This window comes from Cibotium barometz, chromosome 64 (genome assembly GCF_041138505.1).
Source record: "Cibotium barometz isolate CiBa-2024 chromosome 64, ASM4113850v1, whole genome shotgun sequence".
Classification (NCBI taxonomy): domain Eukaryota; kingdom Viridiplantae; phylum Streptophyta; class Polypodiopsida; order Cyatheales; family Cibotiaceae; genus Cibotium; species Cibotium barometz.
Window position 1 is genome coordinate 25,641,205 of NC_141109.1, and position 16,864 is coordinate 25,658,068.

The window sequence follows — 16,864 nt, forward strand, 5'->3', positions numbered from 1 at the left end:
TATCTTCTCTTCATAATCCCCACACGCACTATGTGACTCACAACCCATCTGGTTTATTGGGGTAATCCTTGGATGTGGAGGTTGTGGTCCTAGCACTGGCGGTGGTAACGGCACAGACTGGACTACATTCGGATTCCTTGGAACTATGTGCTGTGACGGTTGCTCGACAGGTTGTGCAGGCATTAGCGCGGGTACTTGAGGTGTGTTTGACCAAGCTAGTGGTGCCTGGTTTGCCAACATTCGCTTAAGTGTTAGGCAATCTTTAGATTGATGGCCATACTTACCACATGCATTGCAATTCCCATTGAATTTGACTCTGAATGTGGGACATTCACTCGTGCTATGTGGTCCTAAGCACACCGAACACCATTGTTGCTCTCTTCTTGGGTACATATGGCTATTCTGAGGAGCTCGATTACCCCTAAAGTATTCTTGGAGAGCCTTAGTAAGGTCGGTCACAGACATTTCAGATATCTTGGGCTCCTTGGCAATTGGTTTTACCGTCATTGGCTCGTACCCAGATACTTGCGAACTAACGGATTTTGTTTCTGAAGACACCTTTTTACCTGCAATCATCAAGTTGTCTTCTAACTGGATTGCATTGGCAGTGACTGCTTCCCACGTTGTAAGACCTCTAATGACTAGGCCATTGTAAATGTCCTCGTGGCGCAGTCCTCGGATGAATCTATCGAGGAGTTGGTTGTTATTAAAGCGCTCGTCGGGAGTGCAACGAGAATTTAGATGCTTCAATCGACTTATAAAGTCTCTCACTGACTCCCCTTCCTCGCGTTCAGCTTTTTGGAGTTGAGATGCTACTCCCCAAAGCACACCCTCACGTATGTATTCTTTCAAGAACAATCTCTTGAGAGTGGGGTAGTGAGTGCGCTCTTCAACCCTTAAGGTTCGATACCAATCTCCGGCCTTCCCACTCAAGGTTAAGCCTAAGGCTTTACACTTGTGCAGCTCATTGTGCTCTTCCAAGGAATCACACACGTGTTCAAAGACTTCAATGTGCTTCCTAACATCCTCGTTACCACTGAAGTTTTGAGTGAGCTTAGCCACTTGTACTGCCTTGCTTCTAGGTTCTCTCTCAGGCATACCCCGCATGTTTTCTGCAATGGATCGTCCGATCGTCTGAGCAAATGCTGCGAGATCACCTAGGTGAGCAGGCATAGTTGGTGGAAGCACTTCTGGGATAGCCTGGCTGATAGGAGTTGGCGTTGGTCTGAGTAGGTTGGCAAATGACGTAGGATATGATATGTGACTAGGCCTAGCTCCCCTTGGATAATGGTTATGATAAGGCGGTCTTGGAGCATACGCCATTGGCATACTAGGAGGCGTAGGAGCTACATGAGCATGAGTAACAATAGGTACATAAGGCCGATAGGCACTGGCACGCACTGTTGTAGGTACTATTCCACTAGGTAGCGGTGTCGTACTAACTACAGCGGCAACAGGTGCACTTTCAGCTATGCTCATCATTGGGGTAGGCATTGCAGATTCCCTAATGGAAAGTTGAGCCAAGGTTGGAAAGCTAAAGTTACTGCTCGTGGGCTCAACCTGCATTGAGACTCCAGGCGAAACAACATATGAAGGGTCTATGGGACTCACCGAGGGAGTCTCCAATTGTGATAGGGTTGGTTGTTTTGCCTTGCCCGTATCCAAAAATCTCATAGGGCCAGTGGAAACTAAGTTCACTCCCCTATTTTGCCTCTCAATTTGGATAATTCTATGAATCACCTCACATATCATGTGTTGTTGCTCCTCTAGATTAGTGGCGCTAGATGTAGATCGTAGGACTTCTAACCAACCTACATGATATGTGTAACCCGTGTATAGGTCCGTTAGAGTCTCTGTGTGTAGATCATATTCCCAATTTTCATTGAGAAATATCCCATCCAGACTTGGTGTGCCAAACGGTTCTCTTGAGGTGGACGCAATGTCACTTCTTATGGATTGGCTCCTAGGAACCTCTACTTTAGGAGGAGCATCGGAATGTGGTAGCTCAGTAGGGCCCTCATTGAACGAAGTGGGTAGAATATCCACATGGACACTCTTTGGGAGGGTAGGGTCCACATAAGATGTGAATGGCGAATCTACTATCCCTCCTTCCTCATTTACTTCGCTTGTCGCATGCTCAGAGCGTGTAGCTCTACTAAAGGTCTCTATTAAACGACTAAACATGCTAGATTCGGGCTGTGGGGCCCACACTGGCATGTTTTGGCTTGTCTCCTCAGGGTTCTTGGTAGGGTGCCCTTCCATGGCTTCTGAGTCGGAGGATGAGTCACTATCCACTATTCGTGGATCTTGGGTTGCACTCCCTTGGGTTCCAGCCGAAGGCCAAGATGCCAACGTGGAGGGATGGTGTGAGCCTGCGTAGACTGAAACGCTTTCTAGTGGTTCAGGCTCTAGCACCCGACCAGAACGTAGATACATGTGACGTGGGTACCCTACGTGCGTTGGTAACTACCCTTGAAACTCACACAAGTGGTTTCTTAGGTGTTTCGCACCCCGTTTTTACTTGTTTTTGTGTTGTTTTTAACCCGTTTTTGACCCCCTTACTTACGGTCGAACTTGGACTAGGGCGTGTGATAGCTCGAAACGAGCGTATCGTTTAAAGGGTCCTAGTGTACTTTACAGCACCGTGTTCGCCTATCTAGAGCTCCTGTAATCCTCAAAATAGTCCGTTTCCTTTGGGGGGAAAGGGCAAAAGCTTATTTGCTTGTGGAGGAAAGGGTGAGGGCTTTATCCCACATGCTCACTTTACTCCTTGGGGAGTGGGCTACATATAGGGCACGACTTCCCATAAGCTCTCACTTGAGAGAAAGCTATGGAGGCTCACTCTCCTATATATATATATCAAAAGACCGAGACCGAGGCCGGGGCCTGGGTCGTGGGTCGTGGGTCGTGGGTCAATTGGGGTTCTTTCTTTTCAAAATTTTTTTCTCCAATTAGAAAATCTTTCCTCTCCACATGTTTGGTTCTTTCTTTGAAAATAAAATTTAATTTTTTTTATTTTTTATAATTTTTTTATTTTTTATTTTCTGTTTTTTTTTGTGAGATAAGTTTCCTGGGGTTTCCTCAGGGTTCAGCCTTGGCCGCGGTGCAGTTCGCACACACAGCACAGATCTGGGGATTCAGAAATCCCTCTCACACGCAGAAACCAGATAACAGAATGCACGCCCACACGCGGAGCGGAAAAATAACAAAAAGAAACAGAAATGCAGAAGACAACTTGCAGAAACAGAGATTGAAAACCACAGAAACACCACAACAGCAACACAGACGCCTTTCCTACAGTAGTGTAAATTAAACTTCACGCAGCAGCAGCCGAGCTGCAAACTGGAGCTTGGTGCAGGGCAACTCCCCGGCAGCGGCGCCAAAAATGTGCGCTTTTGCCGCACAGGTCGTAGCTGGGGACTTGCCAGACACCGTATGCGAGCCACGAATGGCTACAAGCATACAACCAGGGAAGGAAGCTCAAACAGAATGCCAAAGGGTGTGTCACTCACCGCTTAACTGCTGCCTTGAAGGATTCCCGCGTCGCAGCCGTGAAGGAGGAGCCGCCGTCGCCGCTCTACCGCCTCTCCGCCGCCTCGCCGTGCCGCTACACAGTGCGCTCGATCGCTCTCTCACTCTCTCTCTCTCTCTCTCTCTCTCTCTCTCACACGCAGGAGAAGGAAAACAAGGAGATAAGGCAAGAGCACTCTTCTATTCACAACACATGAGAATGAGGATTTTAGGGTTACATTTGACTCATATAGGTGACTTGGCCGTTCACACTTGGGCGCCCATACATGGCCGGCCGACCCTAACCCTTATCCTACTGATATCCAAGGTGCGCCTCTCATCGGCGATCACCCAATCCCTTCATCCTTAACATATGGTACCGACAAGCCCAGCCCATGACTCAGAATATTTAAATTAATGATGTAAAACATAGTATGTGTCGGTCATGGGTTAACAGTTGTCATACTTGGCTCCATCGGAGTTGCAAGAACTCTACTTCAGCATTGCATCGAGGGGCATCTTTTCGTAATTATGTGTGTGTATTTTAATTGGTGGTGGTAATTGTAGAGCCTCCCATATCAATCCTTTTGTGATCAAAACCTGCTCTGTGGTGCCATCCGCTTTAGTTACCTTTCCCCTCTTCGTGGCCTTGTCGTATGTCTTGATGTATTCTGCACACAGTTGTGCCATCCACCCTAGGCCCACTTTCTCTAGTTTTTCCTTGACTTCAGCATCCTCCAAAATTTGTAAGCTTTCAAGACTGTGGTATTGCAGAGCTACCTTTCCATGCGCAGTGTGGAGTTCTTTGTTGATGATTGCGCCATGGAACGCTTGACAAGCATACCTTTGTTTACTAGATCTAGCATGTCAAGTCCACCTCCCATCAAACAACAGTCCTTCAAAGTCAATTTTCCCAAGTTTAAGGGGAAGAGGAGTAATACGCATGTTGCAATGTTCCAGATAGTTCCCTTGCATAGGGTGAAGTTAGAACAATTCTTTGCCACACTTAAATTTGTTACAATTGATTGGTATGCTCAGTGTAGACCTACTCATTTCACCATTGATGATTTAAAGGTGACATTTTTAGATAAGTTTCGTACCAGATAAAGCCATCCAGTAGCTACTTTAAAAATTACAGTCTAGTCCACAAAAGAAGTCTAAGACAATTGAGGAATATGTAGCAAAGCTTTGGATGATTAATAATCACATGGATATCAATTTCTACCTTATTGATTTATCTTTTAGTGGGATGGTTTGTTTGGGGCCTTTGCAAAGTATTTTAAAGCCTCTATCACCTCTAAGGATTTTTTGTAAAACTTTTGAGCAAGTTGTGGTGGCATCAATTTGGTTGGAATCCATCTTGTATCTATATGGAAACTCAATAACAAAGGGAAAGAAGAAGAAGTAAAGGTTTTACAATTTGAAAAAATCTAATTCTTCTGATTCTGAAGAAGACAATGTATCTAAATCTGATTTGGATTCTTGAATCTAAAGTAAAGTCTTAAAGAAAGAAGGATAGGAAGAGACGACTAATAAGAAGACCGAGGATTGATTGATTGGTGGAGCCACTTTTTCCAAGATCAGCAATGGCCGTGCGAAGTCTGCCCGAATGTCTAGTGCACCAAGTGTTAAAATCAAGGTCACAGGCTGTAAGGAAGACTATAGGCTAATGAATACGTACACTACTGTTTGTGACATGACAAACCATTCTCTCAATGTTTTTTAATATAATTCAAAGATAAATGAGCAAGCCGGTTGGTGGAAGACAACCTGTGCATTATAGCAGAGGCACTAGTAAGAAGTATAGAATGTGACCCCATAGACGGAGGGAGCTGGAACATCTCAGCTCTTGGCTATCAACTTGGTCATCATCGAGGTGATTTTGGCATAGGAGGAAGAGTGAACCAGTGATTTTGGTACAGGTGGAAGAGTGAAACATATTTCTCAACACCCCCCTTGGTGCCATATTCTTAGGCTACTACAAGGAGGTTGGATGTCAGGTTTACAATTTCAATACCTCGTAGGTGCTTGATTTTCTACTCTCAAGTGGTAAGATTTGGTTACAACATGTCATAATCCCCCCTTAGTGTCAACATAGCTACTTAAGGTGGTAAGGTGTGGTGGAAAAAATAGAAATGAGATGAGATGTATGACTCATATGGTGATCCCTTTTTACAACATGTAGGCTAAAAGATAGGCTTGGGTAGTGAGGTTTATTGATGTAGCTCTTCGAAGAGTCTATCGTTGGGAATATCCTCTTTGCTTAATGAAGACTCCATGTAGTTGGCTTCTTAGCTCTTGAATATGCATTCCTCTTCTTTGTGTGTCCCAACTTCTTATAGTGGTCACACTTTGGCTTGTGCTTGAGTCTGCATTTGCTTTGGTAATGTCTTATTCTTCCATAGTGAAAGCATTTCTTTGTTTTTTTGTTGAAGAGTGTGTGTTTCATAGTTATGCTTCCTTGCTTTAGCTCTTTTTCTTCTTCGAGAAGAGAGGACACACATCCTTCAAATATTGGCTCTGGCAAATTTTTCAGTGTAGTCACCAATGCATTAAGAGAATGGCTAATGTATCTTTATATCCTATTTTGGCATCTATGCCATCTAGTTGTCATTATGCTTTTCCTTGCTAACAAATTGTGCTAGTGACTTTATTGAAATTCATTTCTAGCCCATAGAATTCAATTTTGAGATGAATTTCTTGAGTTTTTCCTTTTGCTCCAAACACAGAGTTTTAACTCTTCCCATGCATCTTTGGCCCTATCCTTGTGATCAATATGGTGAATGAGATTAGGCCTCAAATGTAATAATGAGTGACAATGCTTGTTCATGTTTCTCTACCCACTCATCAGTTTTGTTATTAGGTACATCTTCCTTAAACATATTCCATAGCTTTTTGTGCATTAAGAGGTATTTTATTTGTGTGGCCCAAGTGTGAAACCCTTCTCCAGTGACCTTCTCAACGTGATTTATTGTGTTTGTTGCCATTTTGAGGTGGGCTTACCTAGCTTTAGCTTAGACAGTGTCTTTACCCCTTATAAATCCGGCAATACAAATGAGATATGTGTGCAACACAAGGATTTGGGAATGATTTGAAGTGCAAATGATGGTTCCCCAAAACTAAAACAACCCTATGTGATGAGATAGAATTTTAATTTTTGTTGATTATTGTTAATTGATTACTAATGTTATTGATTAAGTATTTAATGAGGTGATTAACATAGCTAAATGTTTTGAGGATCGGATTGAGCTCACCATTGGGGATCAAATTGAGCTCACCATTGAAGTTTTTGAAGGGGATTTTTGCATAGCCTTGAAGATCGTGGTGAGGACCCTTGGATGAAGACCAGAAACCCTACTTAGACTCATCTCTCTCAGACTCCAAGATCTAACCAGAAATCCACAAAAAAACTGCAGGTGCCAGTACTTCAGCCAATCAAGGTAGAGAGTGATGATCAAGGTGTCACTAATGAAGATACTATGGATGGAGCATGTATGGATGATCCGGGTGATGAGTTGGATATTGCAGCTTGTGAGAGTGTGGATGATGAGCTGGCCAGTGTTCTTGATAATGCACTGGATGATCTGTTGAAGTTGGCTACCTTGAAGAAGATAAGAGATACTTGCATACCAGTTGCGCAGGAAGGGAGTGATGGTGTGACTAATGATGAGTTGGATGCAATTTTGGATGATGGTGTGATAGATTTCGCAGGTGCAGTTGCTGATCATAAGGTGTGTGTTCCTTGTCATGCCCAAGGGAATGAGTCGGTAATCCCCGCTGTTGGCACCCTTCCCCAAAACCCAAATGACCCAACCTCCTGGTGGAAGAAAATACAAGTAAGGGCTTCAAATATATACCACTCCCACCCCAAGATCTCCTCTCAACTGTGCACAGCAGAGGCCTGAAGATTTCACACAGCCAAAATTACCAAAACCAACCTATAGGCTCTGTTCCAGCCAGCTGCTGGAAGCCAATCTCCTTCAACTCCAAATCTCCCCAGATCATAGTATACTATAGTTCCAGGCTCCCTCTACAGGAAGAGACCTTAACTTCCCAGATTAGACACCATGGGTGCATACAACAGCCATCTGAAATCAGCTCTTGACAAGATTTGGAACAAGCCCAAAACAGTGAAAACTCCCCAGTTGCAGCCTCTGCTCCCAGACTCCAAACCTAGAACAGTTCACCAGGCTTTGAGTACATGTCCTGGACTTGCTTTAGACACAAGTCACCTCTTATGACCCCAGACAAAGATGTTACAACAACCCAGAGAAAGTGGGTACCTGATTGTTTTTTCAAAGACAGAAACCACAAGCACCAGATGGAGATGGTGCTTCCCGGCAAGCTGAAAACCCTGGGTATTAAGGAATAAAACCCAGAGCAAGACATAGAATCATAAAGATGCATCAGAGATAGAACAATAGAGAGACAGGAGAACAAAAGACACACCAAAAACACTATTTTCTTCCACCAAAACTGCATAGGTTTCAGAGTTCTCTCTCCCTCAGCACCCCGCCTCAGGCTCTCTTCGTTAGGTGCAAGACGGGTGAACCATGTAAAAGGACAAGTGACACTTGGTGGTTCACGTAATTCAGCCTGGCTGCTGGTAGCCTCAGGCTTGTCACACTAAATTTGGAAAGACGGTTATACTAAATTTAGCAAGTTATGGTTACCGACCATTTATTTTATATGGCTATAATCCTGGCTTATGGGCTTATTCTGATTGCTGGGTATTGGACAAGCACTTGTCCTAGGCATCAGGGCCTAGACACTGAAAAACCCATCAATGACTTTGAGAATAAAATTGATGTCAAGCTCAACGTGAGCTGACACTCACGAGGCGCCTGCATGACCATGACATTTACATCACTGGCGAGTTTAGTAGTAGCTGGCACCGACATATCTTCACCAGAGATTCTACAGCTGGACTACACAGGCTAGTCCACACCTACTCACTCCACTTAGCGTGTTTACATTATGGACCTCTTTTATGTGTGTTAGTCACTTTATCTTCTTGGTAGACCTCTTTTGTTGTGTGAAGAAGAAGGAGAATTTTTAGCCTCTCACCTTGTGTGTTCTCGTCTAGGGTTTGTGTGAGTGTGTGTGTACTTTCAAGAGCTCAAGCTCTCTTCTCCCCAGTATCTTTTTACCACATACATGTGCCCCGTACATGATATGATGCCAGACACCATATTTTAACACAATCCCTTGGTGCCCGAATGGGTCTCATCTCCCAAGAAGGTATGTGACATGACATTTGCCCCCCCTTAATGGAGACACACATATACATCATTTAGCCTACATCATTGGTGGCTAGAGGTGATTACATCATTGGTGGCTAGAGGTGATTACATCAACATGACATGAAATCATATCCATGAACATAGACATCATCACATCCACATACATATGGACACATTTGCACCAATGGTTGCCCAATCCCAAGGTTGACATCAACATAAGACATGACATGAATCATCATCTCCCCTAGAAAAGGTGTTCTTGTGGAGCATCCTCATGAGTTGCTTCCACCATCAAGTTGCTTTGTTGCTTCTCCTTTGACTAACAATTCTTCTCAAGGTGGCCTACCTTGCCATATGCATCACATACAAGCTTGGGCTTGTTTCGATGACGCCATTGGGTCATCACATGCCCCATCCTTCCACCATTTGATATTGGGCAGTCTCCCTACTATTTATTGAGATTTGTTGTGGATCTTTTAGTTTCTTATCTTCTTCAAACAAAGAAGATTCAACACTTTCAAGAGTAAGATTTGGAAGGTTAGTAAGTCTTGTTACCACCAAATAAAACTCTTGAGGCATGCTTTTGATTAAGACCGTGATTGCATCTTTCTCATCCACGAGTACCTTAATACCTACAAGATGCATCATAATGCTCTTCATCTTACCTACATGTTCCACAAATGAGTCTTTGAACTCCATATAAAGCCCATAGAATTGTATTTTCAAGTTTATTTTTGAAATTTTTTCTGTGGCTCCAAATACCTTCTCTAGCTCATCCCAGGCTTCCTTGGCATGCTCCTTGTTTGCTGATATGATGAATGATGTTATCCCCAAGGCTTAACCCAATGATGGCCATGGCTTTTCTATCCTTTTTTATCCATGATTTGACTTCATCATGGCTCCCTTCATCAATCTCATCTCCATTTACTATCCCCCAAAGTTCCTTTTACATGAGTAGATACATGACCTTTGTTTGCTATGTATGAAATCCTTCACCCACTGAATTTATCCACTAAGATTTTGAGTGGCCATGGATCTGAGGAAGGTCTTACCGAGATTTTAACTGAATCTCAATAGTGTCTAATCCTCTTACACTGATTTGAACACATCGAGCTTAGATTTAATTGCTAAATTAGGTAACTTTGAGTGATCAATTAGGATAGTTGTGCTTTGATTTAACCAAAATGCTTTGAGATAATGAAATAACAATGAGTGAAGATGATTTTGAGCTAATGAGACTTGCGTTAATTAGCTTTTAATTAAGGATTAGAATTCAGCTATTCCTATTTCATATCATTCTAGGCTTCATCTACTTTGCTCCCACATACATGTGCCCCATACATGACATGACTGACACCATATTTCCACACAACCCCTATGCATTATCAACACAATTATTCAGGCACATAAGAATCGAGTTGTGAAGATGCTTCAAGGGGTGTTTGTGCTTAGCCCAACCTGCATTTTAAAGGTCTTTTATCTCCCCTTGGTGTGTGCAGCAAAAATTCATCCCAAATTTGATGAAGATATGGAGTGGTTCTTTAAGCCAAGGGAGCTCTAAAGGAGTATATGATTAGTGGTCATTCTAGCTTGGTGAAGTAGCTCCATTTTTGTTTCTTGACAAAGTTGGTCATGTTTACTCATAAAACAACTTATATGTATAACAGAGCATTGTGCATTGAAACTAGTGCTCCACTTTGCCCTCTATTAGGAGGCAAAAGGCACTCACCGTCACTTGGTCTTCTACATGACTGCAAGTTCCACACATCTAGTCAAAGATATCCAAATGTGAAATAGGATCATGAGTCTCGACAAACTTGGACATAAATATGGAGTTTATGGACAGGGTTTGACACTCTTAGGTAATCTCGGTGTTACCACATGTGGTGCATTGCTAACCCCTCCTCCTATTTCCATGGCTAACCTGAGCATATCTTCTATCAAATGTGCTGTGGGGTGACACAGGTTGAGGGTAAGGATAAAGATAAGAAAATGGATATGGTGTTGCGACATATGCTAGAATTGGTGTATGTTTAGCCAGTGTGTTGTGATAGTATAGAGGATGTCCATAATTTTCACAATCATAGTGTGGATACAAATCCTACTCTAGAGCTCCTTCTTGCTTTGTTTCTTGTTTTGGAGCAGAATCCTTTAGATTAGAATCCATAAGATCCAAGGCTTGAGGTTCTAGAAGCCTCCTATCCATAATGGTCCTCTAGCTCCCATGCCAATCTCTGTTGGCCTCAAAACCTCTTGACCCTTTGACCTAAAGCCAGAGGAGAAACTAGAAGAACCAAAAGCTTCTAAAGATGTAGGAACAATTGTAGTGTCAAGGGAAGAATTTCTGTTGCCCTTGATGGATTTGCACTCCTACCCCCTGATCGTGAGATGCATTGATGGAAGATTTTCTCCTGTCCTTGATGGATTTGCACTCCCGCTCCCCTTGATCATAAGATGCATTAGGGTCTACTCTTGGGGGGATGGGTGGCTATTTCAGTTATTGTAGTTATAACGTTTCAATTATGCTGGGTATAACTCTCTTGGGTTGGAATGGCTCTTTAGATGAACATAGGTGGTCTCACTTTTTTTTAAAAAATTGTACATGTACAAGTATAACTTGTTTGACATACCAATGGATCCATACCGTTTGAACTTATTCGATGGATGATTGTATACATGGACAAGTTGATCTTATAGAATGTACTTTTTGAAAGTGTCTAGCATACTTTTTGTACTATAAACATTCAATTATAACTTGTTGATGACATACTTTTTGAACTCTGCTTGTAATATTTGAATTGTACACATATAAATATTACTTGTACGTGTATAGTGCCAATGGTAGGTGAGGTTTGAAGTTACATTGTTATAATCGTCAACGTGGAGTGTGGACAGTTGTAGGTGACAGGTGTACTTACAACTTAATATTATATATATATATATATATATATATCCTTTTTATCATTACATGAACTAAATATTTTCCTTCACACCTTTACTTGTTCAAGTTGAAATCCTTCTAGGCTTGAAATTGAGAAGGTTTAGCCTTCCTCTTCCCATCCAATTGAGACAAATTTGTGCCAAGATGAATTGGTTTTATTTTAAGACGAATTTGCCTTTTCTCGAACACTGTTAGGCGAGGCAACTCGTGCACATGCACGGGCAACTAGGCAGGGAGTGCTCAATTTTTTTTTTCAACCAACCAAAATAAAGATAACTCCTCCATCTACCAAGTTTTGGTTCCTAAAATGTATACTACATGATGGTTTTATAACTAAAATATATAATAAATGAATCCTTAAAATAAGGATAATGTAAAATCTTAGGCATTTTTTTATAATTCTAGCCGATAGATTGCCTTTTCTTTTTAGCACTGAGGTGGGGTCCAAGTGAGTAGCTAGGAGATTGGGCGTGGTGCTTTTGGGTAGGGGGTGCGAGGAGATTGGGCGTGGTGCTTTTGGGTAGGGGGTGCGAGGAGATTGGGCAGTGCTTTTGGGCAGTGCTTGCTATGTGAAAACTTTTTTGGGCTGAGCCGGTCATAGAATGATCCACATATTTTTAGGCTAAGCAACCATTTATTTTTGGGCTTCTAGTTGGTGACTCACCATAGGTGCCTTACTAAGCCCGTTTTTAGGCTGCCATGGGGCTAGTGACTCGTGGGTGGCTGGCAACAAAGGTGCCTTATTAAGCTCGACTTTATTTATTTTATGTATTTGTTTTTGCTCTTATATCACCACTGACAATTGCAAAAACCAAGGTTTAGTACAAATTAGTGAGTATTAAGAGTTTTTCAATGGGTTTTTTTAATATTAAGTGAGTATTAAGAGTTTTTTAAATGGGTTTTTTAATGATTAAGGTGCTGAATGAAAAGGATAAGGATGCCATGCAATCATATAACTAAAAAACAACCAAAATCATGCAAAAATAGACAAATTAACAATAGGCTAAATCTATGGCATGAACACTTACCTGCTTATGTGCAACTCAAACTCCATGGTAAGGCACCACTTGTCCATTGCTCCAATGAATAACAAAAATAGAAAAAACATCTCAATCTACAAAAAAACCTATGTGTTTGCATCCAGTCTGACTCTAAACAAGAAACTATGCAAGGGAACCCTAAGCTAACACTACTCCTCAAGCCGTGGTGCTAAAGATGTTCACCTAATGGAGAACTCTTGAGCCTTGCACGATGGGAAGATGCAAAGAAATGCAAGGGTATGCACAAGGATTTGGTAGAAGTAGTCGGCAAGCAAATGCTAACCCCTCAATGTGAGGAAGCTAGGGGCTTTGACACTGCCACTAATGGTGTTGCCTCCACTAGTGATTCCTTGAGAGGGTGAGGAGCAAAGAGGGATGGAGCTATGGAAAGCTCAACCTCTATCTCCACTAGTGATTCCTTGAGAGGGTGAGGAGCAAAGAGGAATGGACCTATAGAAAGCTCAACCTCTACCTTAATGCTTAGGGATGGAGCTATGGAAAGCTCAACCTCTATCTCCACTAGTGATTCCTTGAGAGGGTGAGGAGCAAAGAGGGATGGACCTATAGAAAGCTCAACCTCTACCTTAATGCTTAGGTGCATGCAAAGTGAGTGAAAGAGAGATAAAGAAAAAGATAGAGAGGAAGAGAAGCAAGCAAACCATTACATACATACTCCATGGTTGCAAACCACTCCATGGCTATAAACAGTGGCACAAAAGCACACATCAAAGTTAATGTTAACCAAATGTGGTTTTGCATCGGTTAGTAAACTTGTTGTAGTTTTTAATCTTTGGTTTAAATTTGACCAGCCCCACTCGAGTGCTCAAACCTATCCTTGCTTTACAACAACTGTAGACAAGTGGAGCTTGCATCATGAACCACTTAATGGTTAACCAACTACTTTGCAAACCCTTGTAGAATAGCTCCTAGCTAGGTTTGAAAGATAGGCTCACCTTAGCCATAACTTGTTCAATATTACCCATTTGTAAAAGGGTTTGTCTTCCATTATGAAGTTTTTAAATTGTAAACTTACACAAACAATAAATGGTAATAAAAAACATATCTAAACCTCAATCTAAAATTTTTAAAAGCAAAAGTTACAAAATAAATCTCCACCCTTTCTTTGCTTGATAATTAACTTCTATTAAAACATATATTTAACCAATTCTAAAAAATTTCAAAAACAAAAAGTATAAAAAATACATAGAATACCAATGTTCTTAGGAATTGGGTTTTCTATGAACATTGATATCAGCTACTTGTTTTCCTTTGGCTTTGCTTCCTTGTGCACACTATCTAGCAGCAATTTGACCTCACAAATGAATTAATCATCAGCAGTTTGAACCTAGACCGAGGGGGTTTTAGAGAATCAGTTTGAACCCAGACCGAGGGGGTTTTAGAGAATCAGTTTGAACCCAGACAGAGGGGGTTTTAGACCAAGGGGTTTTAGACAGAGGGGGTTTTAGACAGAGGGGGTTTTAGAGAATCAGCAGTTTGAACCCAGACCGAGGGGGTTTTAGAGAATCAGTTACATTCCCCATAGCAATCTAGGCGGGAGGGGGGGTGGCCAGTGCCTGGATAAAAACAAAATTTTCAACCAATCAAAATAGGGACACCTCCTCAATCTAAGAGGTTTAGTTCCCAAAATGTATACTACTTGCTATATTTGTGGGTTTTATAATGAATTAAATATAATGGATGAATCCTTATCCTTAAATAATAGATGAATTAAATATAATGGATGAATCCTTATCCTTAAATAATAGATGAATCTAATTAAGGGCGGGTTTTCATAATTCTAGCAGATAAAAAACACACCCCCAAGTTACGGTTTTTTCTGAGAACTGGCAATCGCTTCTCTTCGTCCTGCCACACAATCTTTCATCTACCTCGAGATTGAGCCAGGTCTATGGAGATTTCACCCATCATGCTGCATCTTGACGCACTCTTAGCCTTGCCATGTGAGTGGTGTAGGTCCCTAGGTATCTGCAGATACCCTGTGGCCTACCCCATTGACCAGCAGTTTGCTCTCAAGCTACAGGAGGAGGCAGAGAGGAGTGCTGCTTGGTAGAAGAAGAAGTGAAGGGAAATGGCGGCGTGCAGGCGCATAGGGTTTGCCATGGACTTCTCTCCGGGCAGCAAGTACGCCCTGAAGTGGGCGCTGCACAACATGGTGAAAGAAGGGGACTACCTCATCCTTGTGGTTGTCAACAAGCAGAAAATCAACGAGGTGCACCTCTGGGAAGACAACGGATCTCGTAAGCCCGGATCGCCCCTCCTCCCACCTCCCCTCTCCTCCCTCCTTAGTCTTATTCTCTTGATCTCACTATTGGGTTCTTGTCATGCACCCTCTTGGATGGTCTGTTTTGATAATTAAATCTACATTCATTCTGTGTGTGTGTGTGTGGGGGGGGGGTGGTAGAACTCCTCCTCTCTCTCTCTCTCTCTCACACACACACACACACACACACACACACACACACATCTCTGTGAGTGACATCTCATCTCCTGTTTTATGGATGATTTGGTTCTGTGGCATTATCATCATATGTGGATCGTGCAGATTCATTGATGATGACCTATGTGTGTGATGCTGCTATGGATGCTTTTATGTGATGATTGCCTCCTCTTGTGAAGTTCTTGGGACGATACCTTGTGGCTGATCTTCTGATATTGCTGTAATAATCATCTCTTTTGCTCCTTCTGTAGTGACTGTCGTTGCGGGTGTTACATTTGTGTGTTTTGGTGGATTTGACTCTTTATCTGGTGTTACTGTTCTCTTCTGTAAAGTGTTATATTTTCATGGGTAGCTGTGGTGTAACTTGTTTCTTGATGGACTGGCAATCGGAGTAGCTCCACTTTGTCAAATGTTCTATGTTTATAAGAAATCATGTGGGTGATGATGATCTGACTGCTTTTTTGGATCTCCATTTGCTATCACGTCTCTTTGATGGTTACTATGTGTGATGTTCTACTTCTTATGGTTTGTTTCCATTCTACAGCTTTGATTCCTCTATCGGATCTCATCTCTTCGGGTGTTGCTATCAAGTATGGAGTTACCCAAGATCCACAGGCCCTCTCTTTCTTGGAGCATGAGGCAAGGCAGAAGCAGGTGAGACCTCATGTCTTCTTTTCAAGTTGCCTGAGATCCCTTTACACTTGAAAGTAGTTACTAGCTACTCAATTTGTCCTAAACTAGGGCATATGTAGCTCATTCAGACTTGCTCCTCAATGTTATATCCCCACTCCTGAAAGGTTTTTTTGGTACATTCAGGTTGTGGTGATGGGCATTGCAGCAACTATCTTTTTGATCAAAGGGGATTGAATATGCTAGATAGGTGACTTACAAGTCATGCAAACTGTGTTTTTGTTTATGATCAGCTGGTGGTTCTCATCAAGATATATTGGGGTGATGCAAGGGAGAAGGTCTGCGACTCCGTGGTTGATATTCCCTTGGATTGTATAGTGATGGGGAGCAGAGGCTTGGGGACACTGAAAAGGTAACTGTAGCTCTACATGACTTTCCTTTGTTAGGATCAAAGGCAGCAAAGGTATGTGTATTTCAAAGATGTGTGCACGTACATATACTCACATACATCTGAAAGGTCCAAACACCTGATGCTCAGAGATTACTCTGGAAGGCTTAGTCATCAGGTAATTTGACTTTGATCTTTTGGCAGACAAGTCTACTGTAGGCATAATCTCCATTTGCGACACACACACATGCACCTCTGTGTGTGTGTGTGTGCACGCGCGCGTGTCTGCAATTGAGTGTGTATTATGTATGGTCTCTATGGTTACCTCAAGCAAATTGAATTTTTTGGGTGTGCAGGGCAGTGCTAGGTAGTGTCAGCAATTATGTGGTGAACAACGCCCCTTGTCCGGTGACAGTTGTGAAGCTTCCTGTTGATATTACTGCAACTGAGGGACATGCCAGATGAATTTACTTTTCCATAGGCTTTCTTTGAGAGTAAGTGTTTTGTCTTTACTTTACATTCACAGTCTTTCTTGACTTGAATAGGCAGGCCTATCCCTTCTCACTGAGTGCATCATGTGCACACAGGCATGTGCATGTGAGCTAGCCATTGGGCCTTTTGTATGATTCAAGGTGTATTTGCTACCACAAAAGC

At 42.3% G+C, this 16,864-nt stretch overlaps 1 protein-coding gene across 2 annotated transcripts in view; it reads left to right on the forward strand.

The window, feature by feature from the left end:
- Positions 1-14,512: 14,512 nt before the first annotated feature.
- The window catches only part of LOC147603464 (universal stress protein PHOS32-like), a 2,431-nt gene continuing 79 nt past the window's right edge, over positions 14,513-16,864 (forward strand). The window contains exons 1-5 of one of the 2 annotated variants that reach the window (XM_086796844.1): positions 14,513-14,992; positions 15,737-15,846; positions 16,116-16,234; positions 16,567-16,704; positions 16,798-16,864. The exon at positions 16,798-16,864 is cut by the window's right edge and continues 79 nt beyond it. In XM_086796844.1, the coding sequence (XP_086652970.1) occupies positions 14,824-14,992; positions 15,737-15,846; positions 16,116-16,234; positions 16,567-16,675 (507 nt within the window). In that variant the 5' untranslated portion in view covers positions 14,513-14,823 and the 3' untranslated portion in view covers positions 16,676-16,704; positions 16,798-16,864. Of the gene's footprint in view, positions 14,993-15,736; positions 15,847-16,115; positions 16,235-16,566 lie in introns of both variants that reach the window. The other variant, XM_086796843.1, reaches the window with a different exon arrangement.